The 23,038-nt window shown below is 43.3% G+C and overlaps 1 protein-coding gene across 2 annotated transcripts in view; it reads right to left on the reverse strand.

Moving 5' to 3' along the window:
• Positions 1–22,618, reverse strand: part of Zdhhc2 (zinc finger DHHC-type palmitoyltransferase 2) — a 56,307-nt gene extending 33,689 nt beyond the window's left edge. Inside the window, exons 1-2 of one of the 2 annotated variants that reach the window (XM_013110862.3) lie at positions 22,401–22,618; positions 674–700 (exon numbers count right to left, since the gene is read on the reverse strand). In XM_013110862.3, coding sequence (XP_012966316.1) covers positions 674–700; positions 22,401–22,542 — 169 coding nt within the window. In that variant the 5' untranslated portion in view covers positions 22,543–22,618. Of the gene's footprint in view, positions 1–673; positions 706–22,400 lie in introns of those variants that run through there. The other variant, XM_040731821.1, reaches the window with a different exon arrangement.
• Between the last annotated feature and the right edge of the window lie 420 nt (positions 22,619–23,038).

Here is a 23,038-nt window from a genome sequence, read left to right on the forward strand (position 1 = left end):
GTCCTGCATGAATTTAAGATAATAATTTCATATACCGATAATAATTCAGTTTGAACAACACATTATCATAGTTATGAAGTAAACAATTGCAGAAAAATGTGCCGATTCAGAGTACAGACATGTTTGAGGGCTAGGGGTACAGACCAGTGGTCCACTTCTTTTCTAGATGGCCCCAGGCCTCTACTCCTAACAAAAACTAAACAAATAAATAAGCAGAATGACATGTTTTATATTTTAAAATTTCACTGGCAATTCTTGTTTTTTTCTAAAGAATTGTGATATTTATACCTGTGGATTCATTTGCAATTTGGATTATCTAATGTGGAACTTGAATCAGCATAACACGAAGAGAGGCAGAATTTCATAAACTCTCAGATAGGTAACTCAGTTATGAAGGAGTAGTTCAAGCTGGGACAGGAGGTTGTTCATACCCTTGGGTCTTGGAGCTATAATGGTCTTTGAAAAACGAGTATGGCCATTATAGAGTATTTGTCAAGTATGTGACAGAATTTAGCTTGGGAAATTAGAAAATGAGATGCCTTAGGTTCTATCACATTGCCATATTGCCAAGGGATAATTTTTAAATCCCAACTAAATATACTGGATACAATTCGGTTTTTTGGGGGCGGACTGTTCTTAAGACATTATTTCTGAAACCATAATAATATTTTACCTTGTTCACCAATGTTTTCCATGGACACTAGAAATAAAAAAAATCATAGTTATATGAAGCTTATGTAAACAGAGGGTCGGGAAGACAAAAGGATATTAAAACGGATTGATAACCTGGCTTCCTTTCAAGTCAACATTCTTTAAATAATTGTTCAGCTTTATGTAGGAGAGGTGAGCACTGTGGACAGAGGGTAGAGAGGTGGGCTGGCAGCTACAGTCAGCTGTGCTTCAAAGGTATACCTCAAGTAGCAAGGCAGTGCTCCTCAAGTGTGAGCCTTGTGGGCCTCCATAGATTGGCTTATTGACCTTCAACAATGGAGTTCAGATTAAAAAAATAAAAGTGTCCTCCAGGCCCATTACATTTCCTGAGATGTTTATTGGTCTTAAGGAATGAGCAACCACATAGTCACGGATCCACAAAGAACCAAATGTCTGTGCTTGCAGAGCATATGCTTCACATTCTAACAGCAGAAGTCTCACGGCTCTGGCTCCCACTGCTCCTTATACAGCACTGGAGGGCCCAGACAAGGCATGGAGAGCCACTATAGCGGGTGGGTGAGGACAAGCCACAGACAAGCTGAACCGGGTTGGAACAGGAACCTGCCTGCAGTAATCCACACCATTTCCTTACCCATTGTTGTGTCACTCATTTCACTATCTATGTCACTTTCCTGGGATAGTAACATTGTCTTTTGCACTTTGGGCCTTTCTCAGTCATACCAAGAGAAGGGAGTATGTTTCTTATTTATCTTTTTTTTTTCCTACTCAGTTTTCCAGAATGAAATGTCACTGCCTTAAAACATGCTGCAATCTGGGGGTCATGTGACAGAGTTTACCAGTACCAGCACACATATGAGTGAACGCCTACCCCCTACAAAAGTGTACCCATAAACACACACACATACACCACACCCCATGCACACACACACACACACACACACACACACACACACACACACACTGAAACAAGTTTTCCAGGTTCTCAAACCTGCCATGTAACTTTGTTTACAAATGAGAGTTCAGTCAGAGCTCATTTTCTCTGACTCCCTGACGAAGCTTATCTGACAGCATAGAAAGATTCAACAGCAGCCTCTTTCTTCTCTGTGTCTGAGCATGTCACCACAGCCATACATCTTTCTCTAGGATCCAGCTTCCCTGTCCTCCCAGGGGCTCCAAACTGATAGTAACCCTTTTCTCTCCTCCAGTGGAACTAATCCAAGGCAATGCAAAAGCAATTTGGATCCATGTGTGGGTCTGCCCCTGAGTGACCTTAATGACCTTTCCAGAGGAACTGGGGCCATAAAAAGTTCTACTTGCTAACACATGACCGCAGCCAGAGCAGCAGTCAGAAGGGAAAACGTAAAACAAAGACATTCGGGACAGTAAGTACAGCTATTGTGAGCAGATAATCTCTCTGTCCTGGAACAGCACTCTATTAAGTGGATAATCTAATATTATTAATTACATTATTAACTTCACAGGCAGAATTCAGTCATATCTCTTTTAAAGCTACATTTTTTTGCTATATATGATTTGTACTCTACAAAAAATGTACTTCAAAGTCTATAAATGCTCTTTTAAAATTAAACATGTTATATGTAGAGCTACACTTACAGCAAATTATTTTGATAACATTTATATTATGTAATTTAACAGTCCCCAAAGGCCATGTTCAATTACACCAATATTGTAGGGCTATCAAATTTCTTTTCTTTTTGTTGTTGTTTTGTTTTTCGAGACAGGGTTTCTTTGTGTATCTTTGGAGCCTGTCCTGGAACTCACTCTGTAGACCAGGCTAACCTCAAACTCACAGAAATCCGCCTGCCTCTGCTTCCCAAGTGCTGGGATTAAAGGTGTGTGTCTCCACTGCCTGGTCATATAATAGAATTTAAATTAGTGACTTCTTTAGTTTGTCTGGATCTCCCTTTTATATAGTAAACTCCAAGAGAGCACATATTTGCTTGAATGAAGAATTAATTCTAATAGGATACAATAAAGTTCAAAGTCATATTTTTCTCAACTGCATGAAGTTCTAAATGGGAAGTCAGATCACTTCTAGGGCAGAATCCATTCCTGTACGGATGCTTGTGATGGGGCTAAGTCACTACTGTTATTGAGTAAAGACTCATTTTTCTCTTAATGAAGACTTCCACCAACTGTATGTATTTTAATGATGGGCTTTTAAAAATGATAAAATTGCCTATAAAATACTTGGAAATCTTCTACAAGTCAGGTAGGAGCATAATTTTTAAATAGACAAAACCAAAATTCTAACACTGGCCCTTCCTCAAAAGCCCTTGACCTGGCACTTGAACAGTTCACAGGAAACCTGGGTTCTACTCCAGTTCTCCTGGACATCTTACTGTGATCACAGTGTGCAACTCAGCCGTGCTTTGTGGAGTTAATAAGATAATTAAATAACATTGCATTAAAATTCAAAAGCCATCTTAAAACCGAATAGTTCCTAATAGATACTTTTGGAAGGTGTATTATAAATATATTCAAAAATACTATTTAATTCTTAAACTTTTTTGTTTTAAGTGTGTGTGTGTGTATGAGAGAGAGAGAGAGAGAGAGAGAGAGAGAGAGAGAGAGAGAGAGAGAGAGAGAGAGAGAGAGAGGGAAGACTGTGGAGGCCAGATGGGCATCAGATTACAAACAGTTACATAACAAAATCAACAACAAAATGGTACTTATCCTTAGCACAAGTAATGAAACAAAACCACACTTCAGTCTTGATGGGGCACTTAGCATGATACTTGTGAGAATGCTTCCTAAAAGTGAGAAGGTTTATTTTGGGTCCAACACTTTAACTTAATGAACACAAACTCGCTTTTTTTTTAATGTGAAACAAAGACAAATAAATCCTATATTCTCCTCAGACAAGACAGATATAATTATTTGGGGGGGAGGGATAAGAGCATTTCTATTATTGCATTAAAATATTTACTATCTATACCTCTAGGAACACGTTAAAATATGCATTGGTAGCGGGGCGTTGATGGTGCATGCCTTTATTCCCAACACTAGGGAGGCAGAGGCAGGTGGATCTTTGTGAGTTCGAAGCCAGCTTGGTCTACAGAGCTAGTTGCAGAACAGCCTCCAAAGCTACAGAGAAACCCTGTCTCGAAAAACCAAAAAAAAAAAAAAAAAAAAAAAGCAATGGTAACAACACTGTGGCTTACATTCAAAGCACATTTGTCTATTGTTAACTTAAACGAATAGAATTATCTCCTGGTCTGTGTCCTGCAATAATCAGTTTTGTTCTAGAGACTTCTACTCCTCTACTATGCCTCCAGGACTTTAACGTCTCCCCTGGCTAATTGTGTTACAGGAATCATAGCCTTCAATTGGCATGGATGGGATTCAGGAAGAGAAAGAGAACTACAAATCATCACCATAGTTACTAAACTGCTCCTGTGAACCAAGAGTGAAACCAAGGGCTCCTTAGACCCCATCAGACTGCAAGGCTAGGAGTCTGGGGTCCAGTTCTACCTTTTTGATTACCCCCACTTCTTAGACTTGCTTCCTGTCTCTAGCTGCCGCTATCAGGTCGGTTTTTTGTTGTTGTTGTTGTTGTTGGGGGCGGGGATTGTTGTTGTTGTTGCTGTTCTGTTTTGTTTAGCTTTTTTTTAACAAGAAAACTGATTTTTGGCAATTATTCAAATCATTCTCCCTGGCACTAGCATCCTATTGCTTCTTTCTTCAACTCCATTAGTCTCTCGTATCCAGTGCCCTACTGTGATCACTCTTGTCGAAGTCTCCAATGGCCTCTCCTCGCTGCTAATTCGTTCCGCTCAAGCAACGCTAGCAGATCTAATTATGCTCATTTTTAAAAAAGCTTGTCAGACTAACTGTGGATTTATCTCAGCTAAGTTCAGCCAGTGGAAGCCTCCTACTGCCGACTCCTTTGTCCTCTCAGCTTTTCAAGAAGCTCACATTCAACACTGACACTAACAGTCAGCACTGACACTGTCTTTAGCCCTCTGTAATGCCAGATCTAAGAGACACTCGCTGTTCCTATGAGCATTCCCAGCTTAATTCCAACTACGGTTTCTTCTTCCTGGTGCGTTAAAGTTGGTTTTTCTTATAACGATCTACCTCCAGTTTTGTTTTGATTGGAATTAACTTTGGATCCACGCACAGACAAACATGCACTCTCCTACTGTTATCTATCTTCAGTAATGCTTACCTTTTGTATGGTCTTTCTAAAGCTTCTCTGTCTGATCCTCATACACTATGGTGATTTCAGAGACAACTCCAGAGCCCACCTTCCTCTCCATCCCCAGGTTGTGTTACCCCCTTCCAGTGCACAATGCTTCTACTCCTCTGGGCTTTCTGAATAAGACTGTCTTCTCTTCAAAAGCCCTTTGGTTGGCACTAGAGCCGGTCACAGGAAACCTGGACTATAGTCTGGCCCTCCCATACATGTTACTATGATCACCATCATACAGCAAAGCTGAGCTACAATTTTTTGTTTAAGTAGAAAGTTTTACTTTATCTTGAAAAGTCCTCCTACTCTAAGTCAAACTATTATCGTTTAATGTTTTCTGGAAAGCGGGGGAAAAAAACTGACTTAACAACCTCAATCAAAAGTGACTCTAAAAATAATTTTGTCATTGGATTTATATAATCTGATTTGTGAAGGACAGGGAAGTAGCTTCAGGATAGAAACGGAAGGGAAGGATCAGGCTTCAGTAGTGTAGACCTTAAACTCCCACCTGGGTTACCATGGGAGCCAGGCCTCACTGTATACACACATTACATACATCCTTGACACTCTGTGACCCACAGTGGATCCTCACCCAGCTTTGAAAATGCCACAATATTCCAACTGTTTGTTTCCAGTGGAAAAAAACCCACATTTTCTACTAAAATGTAAACTGATGGTGAAGCCATCTCCCTAAAAGCTAGGCCAAGACTTGTGCTACATTTAAAATGCCTGTCCCCCATGCTCATATCATCCTTGATGTCACAGGTCACCAGGCCATCTGCTCTTCAAAATCACATAATCACACTCGTCAACCTGTTCCTTGGGCCACTGTGCTTGTTTCTAGAACACAGATTGGACTGTGTTTATTGACTCTGAAATGTTCCTCTGACACCATGGTCAGCGCTCCTTGTTACCCTTGCCCTGCAACTTGAATGCTAGTTAGAGCATCTTGTCACAAACCTTTGCCCAGGCAACTGCTCTCTTCTTTGTCTTCCTTGGCTCTTAACGCTGCTCTCTTTGTTTTTCTTTCTTGTTTCTCCTCTGGGTTGCTCGCTGAGATCTGCATCCTGCTTTTATAGCGTCACTGTCATTTTATCTTGGGCTAGTTCATTTTTGTTTGTTTGTTTGTTGTTTCCCTTTCTAAACACTCAGTCCATAACTCAGGACTGCTCTGAGAATTAAATTATTTAAAAACAAATGCACTTGGCCTAGAGCCTGGCATGTATTAGGGGCTCTTAGCTGGATGTGGAGGCTAAAGATGAGGCCAGAGAATGGAAATATTAGAGCTTATAGCTTCCTCTGAAATCCGAGGTTAGTTTGGACAGAGCAAAGTCTGGATAGAGGCAGAATGGAATGTGGGGTTAGTGAGGGTGACAGAGGATCAGACAAGGAACATTTGCTAAATGCTTACTATGTGCAGAAAATTTGGGCTAAAATATTTAAATGTTCATCTCAATGAGGAACATCATATTATAGTTTTAAAATGGATAACTTTAAATGTCATTCAAATTATAAGATATGGTATTGGAAAAAAAAGATATGGAATTGAGATCTAACCACTGGCCCACCTGACCTGAGAAGTCTCTCGAGGATGCCATGTGGCTCCTAGGACCTGTGCCTCTAACCCCAGTCCTGGGTAGACCCCTTCTTTGATTGCTCTCAATGACCTGTGTTCAGCTAGTCAGTCTGCCAACACCAGACACCCATCCCGCTTTGGCTACTTCTGAAGGAGGCAAGGGAAAGTCTAAAAAGTGTAAAAAATCCTCTACCACCCCTCCCCTCATAGCCTACTTAAAGTACCTAGGAACAGACATTATGAACTTTGGCCACTGTTAAAATACTCCAGCCATATCTAAGGGCAAAGCTTGAGATTACACTTTCCAAAGTTTCTCACTTCAAAACTGAGTAAGAGCTATGCTGTTAAGACAAGGTTGGGTTGGTGAACGTTGACAGAAAACCAGGAGCATCCTAACTTGAGCCTCACCGATGCAGACGAAGAGGAATACAACCTGGGACACTTTGAGGGTTCATCCTTGCATGGCTGCTAGTAAAGCCACCCTTAGAATTCCCATTTCTTACATTTGAGAAATATCAAAACCTAGAACTGTTTCTTTCCTGTCCCAATGGGAGGAAAACCTCCATTTCTTTTTTTTTCTCCCAGCAGTGACTCAGCTTGAGATCTGCCTCCTCTAGACATCTTAAGGGCACAGCATAGGAGTGTTAAGGGTAAGCACAGTAATAGGCAACAGACTCCCAGAGCCCAGTAATCCAGCATGCCTGACGAGCTATACGCCTGCTGAACGCAGTCCGTTATCCCCCTCTTCTTCCAGGTTCTAGAATTCACTAGCCATCCTACTCACCATTTCGCTCTCTAACTATTTTGTATCCCTAGAATGAGTGGAATAAGTGTTAGTCCTGTTGTGGCTGGTTCACCCATGCCATTGCATGCATGCTTCAGCAATGTGATGGCAGTCATTTGAATGCTCTAAATATTTACGCAGCTCTAGTCTACAGATGGTATTAAGACCTAAATTAACACTAGAAACACATTTCCTGACTGTACTCAAATCATTAAGAATAGTTATGTCTTTCCAATTCTCTATTATGACTCACTGACACTTTTATATTAGCAAGGAAAAAGTGATTTCCAAGTACTGGCTATTGAGCAGTGTAGATTAATGGGGAAATCTGATCTCTTGCCTAGTCCTTTGATACTAGTATTCTCATTTTACTCAATGGAGTCCAATAATCTGTATCTCTGAACAGACAAGATTGGGGACCAGCAGAATGGCTCAGTGCATAAAAACCCTTGCCCTAGGGGCTGAGGACTTGAGTTTGATCCCTTGGACCCATATCATAGAAGGACACTTTCAAAAGCTGTCTTCTGAGCTCCATCCACACACTATGACACATGCATATACATGTGTGCACACACAACACGATGACTAAATAATGCAAAATATACAAAAATATCCCCATGTCAGCAAACTGTGCATACTTCAGTATGGGTGCAATTTGTTTGTCCTGCATATACTGGTAGGGCCCTCTATTTTCTATGCATGGCTACAACTCAACTTCAAGTTCAAGTGAGCATGGAACCTTTTCAGTCCCTACCTTCTTCCTTCTCAATTTCAAATGTTTTTTCCTGAAGGAAAAACCAGAGAGGCCATGAGAAATTTCTTTGAACCATGGGCTGTGTTGGGTTCTGCACTCTCACCAATTCTAGCTGGTTCCTATGTAATAAGCTGTCGACTGTCAAAGGGAAGGTCATGAAGAATCTATAGCCTAAGATATTTCCTTCATTAGAATCTACATTATACAACTGGAAGGACCATGCTACTCTCACTGCCCAGGGTAGCTTCTCACCATCTTCTTACCCACGCTTACATGTACATATGGTCTTAGTTACTTTTCTGTTGCTGTTATAAAATACCATGGCCAAGGCAACTTATAGAAGGAGGAGTATACAGGGGTTTACAGTTTCAGAGGGTGAGTCCATGACCAACAAGGTGGGGAGTGCGGCAGCAGGCCTCCAGGCATGGGACTGAGCAGCAGCTGAGAGCTTAGATCTGGATACACATATCCAAGGCGGAGAGACCAACTGGGAATGGCATTGGGCTTTTGAAACCCCAAAGCCCCGGTGATGCATTTTCTCCAATAAGGTCACCCCTCCCAATCCTCCTTAAACAATTCCACCAACTGGGCACCAAGTAGTCAAACATATGAGTCTATGGGGTCCATTCTTATTCAAACCGCCACAATTGCATATTGTCAGCTACTTGTATTTTAGTTATTTTATCACTTTTGAAACATATGTGAACAGATGGGGACAACTTTTGTCCTAAATTTTTCGTAATGTCATTATCTGGTATGGAGACAATTATCACAGAGGACAAAACATATTATTTTTTCCTTCTCACTACCAAATATTAGCTATTTTATACATTAAGAGAAACAAACAATGCTGCTCTAAAGAAACACACAACTTCCTAAAACTATCTCCACCACACAGAGTATTTATTAAACGACCAAAGAAGGCACACAACCTCTTTTAAAATTACATCACTATTTCTAGGGTCATAAAACCTATTTGACACTAGGCAGCGCTTCACAGCTCTCCAGAGAAAGGAACTACACAAGGCTATAATGCTAGCTACTGTGCCCACGGTACTCACTGGAACAGAGTTTACAAGGCTGCACTTGAAGAGATAAAGTGATAACTGCTACAGGTATAGCACCAGCTCACAGCCTCTGCTAAACTTCCATGGAATCAGGTTGTGCCCTGGCTCTCTCTTCAGTTCTGGATCACTAGGAATAGAGAGTGCCTTTGCAAACCTCCCTGTCATGTGATCCCAAAGTCCTTACTTATCTCTTCTTTGGGGATGGGGGCAGCCTGCATTACATTACATGGTCTTTCATTGGTTCTAGATTGCACTACACGAGGTCTGTCCCTTGTTAATTTTAGGAGATAGTACCCTTACCCTACAAAGCATTTCCCTCCAGCATTAGCACAGCCTACCTGGCAGTTACTGCTGTAAACAATGAACATTCACTTGGAGCCAGGGCAGGTTTTGCATCATCAAGGGAGCTCACAGATGTGGAGGACTGGGATTACTACAGCAGAACAGAGCACTATTACACAAAGCCACTAGATTACACACTGGATAGATTCCTACCAGCTTACATACCAGATAGATTCCTCAATATAAATGGGAAGTTATAAAAATCACTTTAAAGAAGGCAGACATCAATATGTGAACTGAATTTCTTCCTTTGCTCATCTCACTTTTCCTGTTGGGCTAGATCTTCACTTTGGGTTTCTAGAGTCATTTCCCTGATCTTCAGCCAGCAAGCATGGCAGAAAGTCTGTCATTCATTCATGAACCCTGTTCAGTCCTTGGGTTGTGGACCAGGATCTAGGTCATAATCAATGCCCACAGTATGAATTCAAAGTGCTCTGATTGCCACACTTTTCCCCACCCACTCATGCTTATCCACTGCTGTGGTAAGCCAGCAGCGATTAAGCTTTCTGCCTCCAGCCTGGTGGCCAGCATTCTCATGAGGGCACAAAACCCAGTAATGAAGGCTTCCCTGTGGGTGAGGTGGGACTACCCACGACTCTCTACACAAGAACTTGTTGCTAAACCATGAAATGGCAAGAGAGGAAAATGCTAACACATTTCATGGATACCCCTAGAAACTTTCATACTGGGACACCTACTATAAGCACCTCTGCAATAATTCTCCACTAAAGTTACCTTCTTTGGAAAACCTGTACAGTCATCCTCAAAAAAGTAGCAGCGAATGACCACATTATTCAGGAATTCCATTTGTAGGTATCCCAAAAGAACTTAAACCAAGGGTGCAAACAGAAGTGTTTGCACACACTGTGCATGGCAGCATTACTCATAATAGCTAAAATAGGCAGAAACAACTCGAACGCCTATTGACAAACAGAACGGGATATGCACATACAAGGGCACAGTACCCAGTCTGTAAAAATGACATTCTGCCACAAGCTGCAATATGGACAAGCTTTGAAGACATGACACTAGTGAAGTAAACTAGGAGCAGGGAGTCAAATAGCACATGTTTCCCCTCAGAAGAGGTCCCTAGAATGCTCAGACTCGGAGTCAGAAAGTTTAATGATGATCGTGAAGGGTGGGGTTATCATTGGTTACTAGGTACAGAAATTCAACTTGGGAGTTTGTTCTAGAGATGAATGATGGTTATGGTAGAGCAATTCCAATGTACTTAGTACCACTTAGAAATGGTTGGTACAGTGGATTTTTATGTTAGTTATACTTAACCACAGTAAAAACAAAATCCGCCTACTCCAGAGTCTATTCACAACCACAAGTAAGTTAATATTTAATGTTGGCTGACGTTTTCTCTCTTACCCTGGCAAGTAACCCAGAGTGATAAGCAGAGAAACACAGCCAGGCATCTCCACTGATGAAGAGGCTCATTCATGAGTCTGCTCAGGGTTCTCAGTGCCTGAGAATCAAAAGAATGCTCAGGCAAAGCAGTAAACCCCACCCCCATGTGACCTTCCCCAGTCAATAGGAAATAAATTATGTTCAGCACATTCTTCAGAAGGGTTGGGGCAAAGAAAGGAAGGAATTGAAACATATTTTGGAAAGTCATCTTCAAAAGCTAAATTGAGTAACAATTCCAGCACTTTTATGGGGAGATTTACTTATCTGAGAACTACAAAGATGAGTGTGGGGGTGTCTGGACAGTGCTGACTCAGTCAGAGTGCTTCCTGCAAGTACATTTTAGTTTATTTTTTTAGAGATTGTATATTGTTTCAAATTATTTACCCAGTCTGAATTGCAGTTATTGTTAGACATAGTTATTATTATACTCTCTTGTCCTTTCAATTCTCAAATAATGTCTACAACTAATTCATCTAATTCTTCATTACACACAATTACATTCGAAGTCCAAAAGGAAAAGATTATCTATTTGCAACCCTAAAAATATAAGGATACAAGCATGTGTAAATAAATACTAATGTAAGCTTATTTGTGACCACGAATAGTCAAATAGTAAAAAGCTAATCTTCTCATGAGAGACTCTATGCTTTTTGTTTTAAATGTCTACTGTTCTTACTAGGCTCAATTAAACAAACCCAATGGGTACCCACCATGTATTCATTCATTCCAGAAAGCAAATAGACTGAACATTACTGTGTGTTAGCTTTTTTTTTTTTTTTGCAGGAAAAAGGACTGCTCCTATGCACGCACCAGACATGGTCACTGTCAGGAAGTTCTTCTGTCTCTCATTTCCAGAACACTGCTTTGGAACACTGTACATCTTTCCTCTGCAAATCTTTTGGCTCTAGTCCCTGTCTTGCGCTCTGGCTCATCTGAGATTGAGACTTTCTCCTGGAGTTCTCAATCATCTTTTGTTTTGTTTTGTTTTGTTTTGTTTTTTGGAGAAGGGCTGTGGAGGGTGGTGTTGTTTTGAGTAGGCTCTTGCCAAATTTCCCAGCCTGACCTTGAATTTCCAACCTTCCAGACCGTAACCAAGAATGCTGGGATTATAGGCAAATATGCTCATGTTCCCAGCACCCTGTTTCGTTTTTGTGATGACACTGTGATCCTCTAGCAGATTCCACAATCATTTATTTGTTGTCTTTTCCCCAGTGCAAGCCTGAGCTCCAAGACTATGCTGCTTGGTTCTTGTCAGTTTAACACAAGCCTTGACATATGTGGGAAGAGAAAGCTTAGTTGAGAAAAACACCTTCATTAGAATGTCCTATATGCAAGTCTGTGGGGGTATGACCTGATTAATGATTGATGAGTGATGGCCCCGATCACTGTGGGTGGCCCCATTCCTTTACAGGTGGTCCTGAGTTGTCTAAGAAAATAGACGGAGAAAGTCATGAGGAGTAAGCCAATAAGCAGCACTCCTCCATGCCCTCTGCTTCATTTCCTGCCTCCAGCTTCCTCCCTCCACTTCCCTCAGTGACGGACAGTTACCTGGAAGTATACATCGGAGTAAACCCTTTCTTCTCCAAGCTGCTTTTGGTCATTGTGTTATATGCTAGTAATAGACTCTAAGTCAGACAAAGACCAATCAATAGATGTTTCTCAATGGACAGATTAAGCCGGTTCAAAATGTATGGATGCTTGAAATGCATTTGATCCTTGGATTTTGAAGTTGCTTATGAAAGGGGAAGTTTCTGAGAACCTGTAGTGGATCGATACCATTCCCCCTGCTCTGACTAGCATGTAGCCACCAGTTCTGCGTATCTCAGTTTATAAGACATACCTATTTCTGAAACTAATTGTATTTCATGAAAAAGACGTTATGATGAAAGCCTTGATTAAGTCACACTGGTCTCTGCCCTTCATCTTTCCCTGCTCCCTGGCCTCCCTGGAGAAGCCCTGGATAATTAGCAGCCAGGGTTAAGCACATAAATCCCTGACAGGCTTTCTTCCTAATGCATGTCACATGGGGTTGCCACTTAGTAACAAACCGGATCACACATTAGCCCTGCAATTCAGAGCAGGCTTGTGACTATCAGTTGGAGAGTCATAAGTGAAATTGTTCTTTTCCTTTTTCCTCCTCTATAGCTGATATCAGGCCTCTCTCATTACAGCTCAGCCAACTGTTTTTCAGCAGGCTGCCTCTCCATTCAGGTACTACTGATGGGAATTACATATCCTTTACAGACAGCATTGGAATGCCATCTCTGCAAACACGCTGAAAGTCACTCTGCAGATGAAGCTACCCCCTCCTGGAGACTGAGATAACCCCGGGTCCCAGAAGGGATGGAGGACATAATCCTGAGGATTGGGGACGTAATTGGTCCAGATTTTTTCATTTGTTTTAATATAGGGGAACGCCAGGTCTCAGACATAATAAGCACATGGTCTGCCGAAAAGACAGGCTCCTAGTCCCTAGTCTGAGTTTTAAGTCACTTCATTCCCCAAACACACAGCAAATGCAATGAAACCCCACTTTTTTTCTTTTTTACAAAATGTACAAGAAACAAAAAATGTAATTTTAGCTGCATGCAGGAGAACAAAACAGAGAACATTTTCACTTTCTAAGTTTCACTGAATCACAAAAGATATAAGGTTCTTGGACCTACATGAAGTCTTCATCCAGATTTTCTATCTATTACAAGATGATCCTGGAGACTTAAAACCAATTCACAGCCGTTTCATGCTTTCCCCATTTTGTTTTAAATGGCTTATAGCAATGTGTTTTTGCTGGGATTAGGGTTCTTTTATTGACAGACTTCCTGAGGGCATCTTGCTTCTCTTGGTGACACTAGTGAAGAAAGCCAAGTCGGTCATTAACAAGTCATTAATTGTACAGTCCACATGGAAAGAAATCTGAGGACATCAGGAAGAAGTGTCAGCAAGGAACACAGCCCAGCCACATCTCTGGACACCTCATTTGCATTCTTAGACGTAATCAACAGAGCATCTAGAATGAACTACCTTCAAGTGTGCAGAGAAGTGACAAGATGACCAATGCAGCCAGCATCGATTCTTGCTCAAGTGTCTCTCGGACAAACATGGGTTTGAGGACAGGATGCTGGAAGGGAGAGATGTGATGAGAAGACTCCTGAGTGGGGGCTCAAGTGGGAGACAGGGCAGGGATGTATGGGACTGAGATATAGTGTCTATGTGTGTGAAAGCTTCAAGTAATGAGTTAAAATTAAACAGATTTCGTAGCACTTCTAAGCACTGGTATTTTAAATTCAATTTAAGTGTTACAGTTGGATGAAAAGTCAAATTAAGGAAGGGCACATAACTGTGTCAAAAACGTGCTTGTAATTTTGAAAGGGGAACTGTCAAGAATCACAGCTGGTTTGCTCTTATTATATGGCCCTTAAGAAATTAAAGCAGTGGGTTGTGATAGCACACACCTTTAATCCCAGGATTCAGGAGGCTGAGAAAGCAGAAACATTCATTTAGGCCAGGCTGACTTTCATAGGGGGAGTCTGGAAGGACTGAGGGAGGGAGGGAGAAAAGGAGGCAGGCAGGGAGGGAGGGAGGAAGAGAGAGAGGGAGAGAGGGAGGCAGGGATGGATGGAGGAAGGGAGGGAGGGAGGGAGATAGGGAAGAAAGACAGAGTAATCAAGACAAAGGCAACTACCTACCTAAATAGAATCTCAAAAACCCCAGTCAATGATAGTATGTGTTTGTGATAAACTGTCTTTACTATTTTTAAATAGTAATAGTGGGATCTCATACATAAAAAGTCTCTCTAACTTCCTTTGGAATATCGCTTCCCAAGCAGACAGCATGAGAAATCTATGTCACACTCTAGCTTATCATTTTCCAGCTAGAGAAGACAGCTGTCTCTAGTCATTACGGACTGAGTGCTGCCATCTCAGCAGACACCTGAGATCTCCACTTTCTAAGGAAAAGAGAGTTGGGAGAAGGGATACAACTGTCAAAACACATGGACTGAGCAGAATAAATTATGAAATATAACTTAACGCTCTTGGTGTATGTGTGTTTCTGTCTCTGTGCCAGTGCGTGGGGGGGGGGGCTTGGGTTTGGTGTTGGAGACTGAACTTAGGGCAACTTTGTACAAGTTAGGGAAATGCTTTCCACTAAGCACATCCCAGCCCACATTTTATCCTTCTGAGAAGGAAAATCGCAAGATTTCTATAAGATAAAAAAAGTCAAACAAACAAAACCAATAACAAACATTTCCTTGAGAACTCATCCTAACACATACCATACAAATTTATCTCTGAGTAATTTTGTCTACTTTTTAAATTTGTTTGTGTCTTAGTAGTGCCATTTTTCAGCACAAAAGTTAAAAAAAGATCAAATGCCCATTGGGTGGTGGTGGTTCACGCTTTTAATCCCAGCACTTGGGAGGTAGGCAGAGGCAGGTGGATCTCCATGAGTTTGATGCCAGCCTGATCTACAAAGTGAGTTCCAGGACAGCCAGGACTGTTACACAGAGAAACCCTGTTTCAAAATCCAAGCCAAAACAACAGCAACAACAAAAAAATCAAATGGTGTTTCCTGGGCCACTTAGCTCCCTCCCCACCATGGGACAAAAATCTCAGCTCAGCTTGTTGGTGTTTCTGCGGAGGCCTTTAATGTTAGGGCCACGTTTACTGTAAATGTGTACTGGGCACAGTGGCATCTCCGTTGTGTTACAGCTGGCCACCAAGGCAGTGACTCCTTCAGAAGGCCACTCCTCTGGCACATTGTTAACTCTGCTTCAACCACCTTCTCTTGGCTTCTGTGAATTTTCTAAGATATATTCTTCAATCTTTCCATAGGTTCAATGAATGGCATTCATGGAATTCCCTGCTCAGTTGCACAGACTAAATGAGGGTGGAGCAAATGTGGTCCATGCCTCCGGTAAGCAACAAGGAAGCTAGAACCGCCACCTGGTTCACAGCAGGAGCAAAAATATCTGGTCATAATCTTGACTGTGAAATATGCAGATGTAGTCAGCATCCTAGTGTGAAGACATTATGACTGATGCTCTGTCCATTTGTGTTTTCATCTTCTTTATTGATTATCCTTTCATGAGGGTTCAATGATCAATTCACAACTTCCTGGCAGTGCAGAGTGCCATTTCTGTCACCCTAACACCTGGCTGTGAAGCTAGCAAGAAAAAGGCAGCACCCTCTCCTTGTGCTCAAGCTGAGCAAGAATCAATACTATCTGAGTATGTTTGCCCACATCTTGGCTTTTATGGGATATCTCCATTAAGTCCTGCAAATCATCTCTGCGAAGGAAAATACTTGGCAGATGACCAGGGTTCAGCGGTTGAACCTACATCAGCATTGAACACTGACTGTATTCTAACCTTCTCATGCTCATGAAGCCACATGCTCTCAAACACACACACACACACACACACACACACACACACACACACACACACACAGAAACACACACCTTCCCCAGAGAGGATTATCTTGATTTGGGAAATGGCAATGGGAATGGCAATGGGAAACACTTGTGGAAATGTTACGATATGGATGACCACTACCCAAGAAGAGTACAGAAGCAAACTTTTCCACAGCTTAATTACATTGAACTCTGATGGCGAGAGCATCTTCTCACATTTATTTGCATTTTGAGTTGGCTATCCTTGTATCAAAAAACAGGAAGTCAAATAAGAATCACAGATAGATTAGCTCATTTTAACACTTACAGATCATCTCTATATGCTAAGAATGTCAACTGTTTCACTTATGTTATTCTAGAAAAATTAACTACATTATCCTGCCAATTGAAAAGCCAAGAGTGCTGGGATGCCTTAATGGAGCAAGCAGTTTTCTTCCCCTTTTTACTCTGCCTAGAACTTGTTTTTGGCCAGGTGGTAGTGGCACACGCCTTTAATCCCAGCACTCGGGAGGCAGAGGCAGGCGGATCTCTGTGAGTTCGAGGCCAGGCTGGACCGACAGCCTCCAAAACAATATAGAGAAACCCTGTCTCGTTAAAAAAAAAAAAAAAAAAGAACTTGTTTTTGTTTGGTTTTACTTATGTACTCATTTATTTAGAGAGTTAACTGGGCAACCCAGGCTGGCATGGAACCCTCAGTCCTCCGGCCTCTCTCTCTCCCGGGCTTGGGTTATAGGTATACACTACCACACTTGGTGTCTTCAAATTCTTAGGCATCTTCATTACGTACTATGAAATATAATAGGTTGCAATCATTTCTGAAGTGTGTGTGTGTGTGTGTGTGTGTGTGTGTGTGTGTGTGTGTGTGTACTAGTGTATGGAGTCCAGAGAACAAATTCAGAAGTCATTCCTCATTAGCTCTTTACTGTGTTTCTGAGGCAGGGTCTACCTCATAGGCCTAGAGTTCACAAATTAGGCTAGGCAGGCTGGCCAGTGGCCTCCTGGAAACTACCTGTTTCCATTTCCCCAGCATTGGGATTACCACTGTGCTTTTTACATGGGTGTGGGTGATCAAACCCATGTCTTCATGCATGCACAGCAAATACTTCACCACCTGAGCCACTCCCTCAGCCTCAGAACATTCTAGTGGTCTAGTTCCTAACACAGTCTAAAGGTCAGGCATCTGGCGTTTCACAAGATTCACATTTGGCCTACCAACTGGACTTTCCAATAAAGTTTTACCAGAATGTATCTACCCATTCATGCATTGTCTACGACTACTTTGTCATTACAATATCAAGCTGAGAAAGCACCACAGAGACAACGTGGATGCCAGAGTATTTCTTCTGTAATGCCTTCTACAACTCTGAAAGCATTGCACCAAGGCGGACTTCCAGAACTCCCTGAACTCACAAAACAGCCACATGAATGTTCCAGACTGGATGAGCAACTGTAAAGAGCTAAGGAGTTTGGTGGGAAAGGAGAGGTTAGGACACCTGACCAGAGCGGTAAGATCCACAGGTGACACCTCCACTAGGAAACATCTGGAAGCACATAGAACTTTTAGTGACTGCAGTATTCAACGCTCCCTCTACAATCAGAACAGGGTTGGCCTACACTACCTCTGAGATTTGAGAACTATTGTGGTTGCTTGAAATGACTTAAGTAAAAACCACAAGGAAACTCAGAATTGTGAGTGTCTGATCTAACACTAATTGTCCGGTGGATACCCAGGAAAACATAGGAAATAATATAGAAACCTAGGAACCTACTTGTTTGGGGCCAGTGTGAGACTCAAGCTTGTCAGTGGAAGACTTAGCAAGCTGTAAGCAACATCAAGCTGCATGTATACTGCACCCCAAAATGGATTAAATTTTTCTTCCTCGTAAGAATTATCCAATTTAGACAGACTCTATTCAATCATCCTCCCATTAGGACCAAGTAAAAGATTGAAGGACCAATTAGCCTGAACTGGTTTGGAACACAAAAACAATAAACCAAGACTATGTTCTCTTTAGAAAACATATCCTGCTTACCATCTTCTGCCTATAGGTAAGAGGGCAAAAACACAACTTAAACCAGATGCATGATAGGAAGGGCCATGTGCAGCAGAAAAAAATGATTATTTAGCCTAATTAACCAATCAAAACAGAGAACCACCCAAACTGTACCCCTTTGTGACCAGAGCCTCCTCCCATTATACTTCATTAAAAAAGAGCTCAGGAAATCATCATGGTCCCCTGAGTATCTTCATTCATGCAGTCTGCTACTCTCTTGCAGAACACTCCACTTAGAAACAAATTTGCTCACTCCTTTGCAATCTGTATGGGCTTTCAATGCCTTGAAAAGGCCGGAAACTCAGAAAAGACTCAGATGCTGACCACTGGTAACAGTAGCACTTGCCTAAGGAGAAACCATGGCAGAGCCTATTCAAGGTGTGTGTTCATCTCTTCTAATCATCTTTGGAGCTTTTCGTAGATTCGGAATTCTAGCAAGACAAAAGGTATAAAAACATGCAAATCCACTTGAAATGTTGGCACTGGAGAGGAAAAAGTTTAATTACCTTCTCCAACAAGCAATGTTTCCATACTAATTATCAAGGAGGCTCTGTAAAACACACACACCAGGTCCAGCATAGCCTCAAACCATATCTAAGGCTGCAGACACTCTCATTCCTCTAATTCTACATTCTCAGCACACATCCTTATACATTTAACCCACGGAATGTATATGGCCGTGTAGAAAACAAGATGGCTCTAAGATGGGCTAGACAAAATAGAAACCAGGGATGGGGATGAGTGCTTGAGGAAGAGGAAACTGGATTGAAGGGGGAGCAGGGTGGGAAAATGAGAGAACGGAAAGCACGGAGGGGGATATGACCAAAGAATTTTGTTAATTAGCAAACCATATAAACATATTCTAGGGGATCACCAGTATAATAGCCCTACTTGACCTTTTATTGGCAGAATTGCAAGCAGTTTTACCTGAAATACTCGACTCTTACACATCACCTCTACAGCCCATGTATTTCTGATATGCACACATTCCAAAAGGGATGAGTTATTTTTGTAAAATACAAACACCAAGCAAAAATTATGCTCACTGCGAAAGTGCCTAGAGAGCCACATACATGCACATTGTTAAATATAGAAACTAACTGTAATGAGAATCATTACCATCAGTTTCCAAGGATACCAGGATAAGCGCTACTCCTAAATTGCAGTTCATTCAGCAAAGGGCATAGAGTAATTTATATTCAGGGTCATCACTGGCTGGCAGCAGATGTGGAAGGAGGACCAGGGCAAATCACCCCACTTGCTTAATTCTGTTTGTTGTCTACTTCACTCTGGAGTCCGTCCCTGACCCCCATCCTCTGGTCCCAACCCTGCCAATATTCAGAGGAGAAATGTGAGGAAATGACTGTAAATAACAACTTACAAGAGGAAAAAAAGATCCCCAGAGGGCAGGGCAAAAAGACATGTGGTTAATGTGAGAGTGGGTGTGGGAGCTGGCACTCCCATTTTCTTTGTGAGAAGCAGTGATTGCTGGCTATATGCATCGGTCACATTGGTTGCCATTTTTTCCCTGGGCCTAGACAAGCAATGTACAGTAAACCTCAACTTCTCAGCCAGCCAAGTTTAGGTAAGGCAAGGCTTTTGGAGAATACCACTGATCAGCTGCCATAGTCTCCAATATAAAATTCACCTTCATCTTGAATTTTGCCATCCTGCCTTTAGGATTTAGACTTTTTACAACACCCATGTCCCTTGTGTTTTTTGTGATCATTGAAATATTTAAAACTACCTTCTAACCACTTGGGGGAGGTATACTTCCACACCATTTATTTGTTTATGGTAGTCCATTTCCTGATTGCTTTTACTGTGGCAAGCATTAAGGTCACCACAGGTGGGCAAAGTGACAAGGAGCAGTAGGATACTGTGTCAGTAGGCCATGGCACCTAGGAAATTGTCCTAAGTCAAATTGTCGATTATGAAGAAGGTGATTCAAATTTCACAGATACCTTTTCTTACAATCATGAAAATACGAATAAAAAGATGGCCAAGGTGCTGAGGGAGACGGCTCAGTGGGTAAAGTGCTCGCTGTACCAGCTTCAGGTCCCAAGTTCAGACTCCCTCAAACCCACGTAAGAGCTGGACGGGTGCACACCTGCAATCCCAGCTCTGGGAGATGGAGGCAGATGGATCCTGGGGGATGGCTACCCTGCCAGAATAGGGGAAAAGGTGAGAGACCTTGTCTCTAAAGGGAAATTGAAGATTGCCTGAGGAGAACACCCAATATTGACTACTGGCTTGCACACCCACCAGCGTGGGTGAGTGAATCTACACATACATGCACACACAAGCAAACACTACACACACACACAAACAAGAACAACATAGTTCAGATATAACAGCAGTTTTCTACTTAGTTCCTGGACCGTCACTTGTCTTATGCTGTAAAATGTATCCTCCCGTGGAGCATCTGGCACCTGTGATGGGAGAAACACTGTCTGTACCTCCAAATGCTTCCCCTTGATGGACATGAGCCATTACGCCAGGCTAAGCTTCTTAGCTTAATGTGATAATAAAGAATAAGCTGGCTATTTTATAGTGAAGGCCTTCTAGGGCATTCCTCTTTTGCAACAAAGGATACTGCTTCTCAGAAGTGAGGGGGAAAATGCAACAAAGTTTCTCAATAGCTATGTAACATAAACACTGTGTATCAATAAGCAACCTGTTTACAGATTAACTGTTAATACAGGGACTGTAATTTCTGTACCATTCTTCCCACATATTATACATGATTAAGTGTATTTATATGCATCGTTATGAAGATGTCAGGATAGCCCAGTCTTTATTTTTTTAATCAAAACAAATTCGCTCGATTTGGGTTTAAAAGGTTGTTTCTGAATCCAGCCAACAAAGTGATAGGAAAATTAAAGACTAGATGATATCTTGAAAACTATATCAACATTATTCTGGTGTGTCATTTTGACACTGTTTCTCGTAGGACCACTTATCTTGTAGATAAGATGGCTTCAGACAGGTTTTGCATTTCAGGCATGAAGCTTTGAAACTGTTCAACAGGGCCCTATTTAATCCCTTTTGTCCCATCCAAGGATCATACTTAACGGGCAAACGTATTTTAAATTCAGTGGGTGAACATCAGACCAAATATTGACAAGCCACTGGCAGAAAGTCACCCCCTGCTTGAACATATTTCTTCCTGATAGCATGCATCAGGTTTTCACGGAACCTCCGAAGGCAGAAAGTTTACACTAGGCATCATAACTATATTCCCCGCTCGACCTAAAAAGAAAAAAAAAAAAACTTCAGCTTTGGAAGTGCCCCACCCACCAATTCAGAAGCCTTTTCTTGGAAAGGGGCCACTTGGCTCTCTGGATGTAAGAAGCTCAGCTGATGGGTTCCCGCTCCACAATCTATTACCCCAGCATCTAAATTACAATACTCTATCTCTCATATGTGTTCGAAAAATACTTTCCAGTGGCTCACCACCTCTGCCTCCTTTTTATATTTTGAATCACAAAGTGTCTACTTATCAACCCTCAAACCAAAAAGGCAGTTACACCGCAGGTGAGCACTGCCACAATCTTTTTAAAAGTAGAGCTGAGGCCGGAAGAAACGAATCTGGCTCTACCCTGGGAGTCGAAGGCCAGCATTTCCCTGCGCGGGTCTGGCGCAGCTCTGATTCTTGGCCCAGCTTCCAGCCCTCCGGCCTCCAGCGCAGCTTTCCTGGCCCCAGCCATCCACCGAGGCTGCAGACTGAGCACAGACCACTGAGGTCCCAGGTCCTGTCCTGCCCAGCGAGGGGGTGTGGCTGGGTGGCAGCAGTGAGCGAAAGGCAGCAGGGGTGCTCCAGGCTGTGCATCCTGGGGTGGAGGTGACCTGGTAACCCGAAAGCTGCCAGGAGAGGCCAAGATAGTGACAGAGTGAAAGGAGGTTTTGAGGAGCAGGCTGACCTCCGCTGTGCGTTGAGGGGAGTGGGGGGACGGGGGTCGGACATGGCAGACGTGGTGTCAGTGGGCAGCGCCCAGGGTGCCGGGGAGCATGACAGATGCGCAAAGTGGAAGCAATCGCGGAGCGGGGCAGCAGTCCCGGGACGGCGGGGGACTGTGTGCGGGGCTCGGGACCCGGCCACCCACTCACCTATGCACAGCTGGACAGCGTAGGCGTAGTAGGACCAGCCCAGCAGCAGGCTGATGAAAACCACCGGGATCCAGTAGAGCACCCGCCGGCACCGCCGCCGCACGCCGCCCGGGCCCGAGGGCGCCATCTTCCAGCCGCACATACCTGCCCAGCTCCTCCGCCGCCGCCGCCCGCGGGCCTGGCTCGGGGCCGGGCTTGGGGCACCCGGAGCACCCGGCGGGACGGGCCCGGGGGCGGCGGCTGGCTGCGCTGCGGCCACTGCGGCCGCCGTGGCGCTAGCTCCCCATCCCGCGGCAGCGAGCGGACGCCGCGGACTCCCGCTGCTCAGCCCGGCCGAGGCGGCGGCTCTGAGGGGGAGGACGAAAGGCGACGAGGAGGCGGGAAGCTCCGCTCCGCCCCCGCCTGGTCCCCGCCCGGTCCCCGCCTCGCCGCCTCCCACCGCGCGTCGGGCTGTGCCCTCTGGCGGGTGCGGGGGGCTCCGGGCTGGGACCCCCGCGGCGCCCCCGGACGCTTGGCCACCCTCGCTCCCTCGCCGCGGGCCACCGCAGGCGTGCTTGAGGCGGCGACCCGGTGCTGACCTTGGCCCTCAGGCCCCCAGCGCTTGGCCCTGGATCGCGGGACTGCTATGAGAAGCAACA

Source organism: Mesocricetus auratus, unplaced genomic scaffold (assembly GCF_017639785.1).
Source record: "Mesocricetus auratus isolate SY011 unplaced genomic scaffold, BCM_Maur_2.0 Super-Scaffold_100026, whole genome shotgun sequence".
Taxonomy (NCBI): Eukaryota; Metazoa; Chordata; class Mammalia; order Rodentia; family Cricetidae; genus Mesocricetus; species Mesocricetus auratus.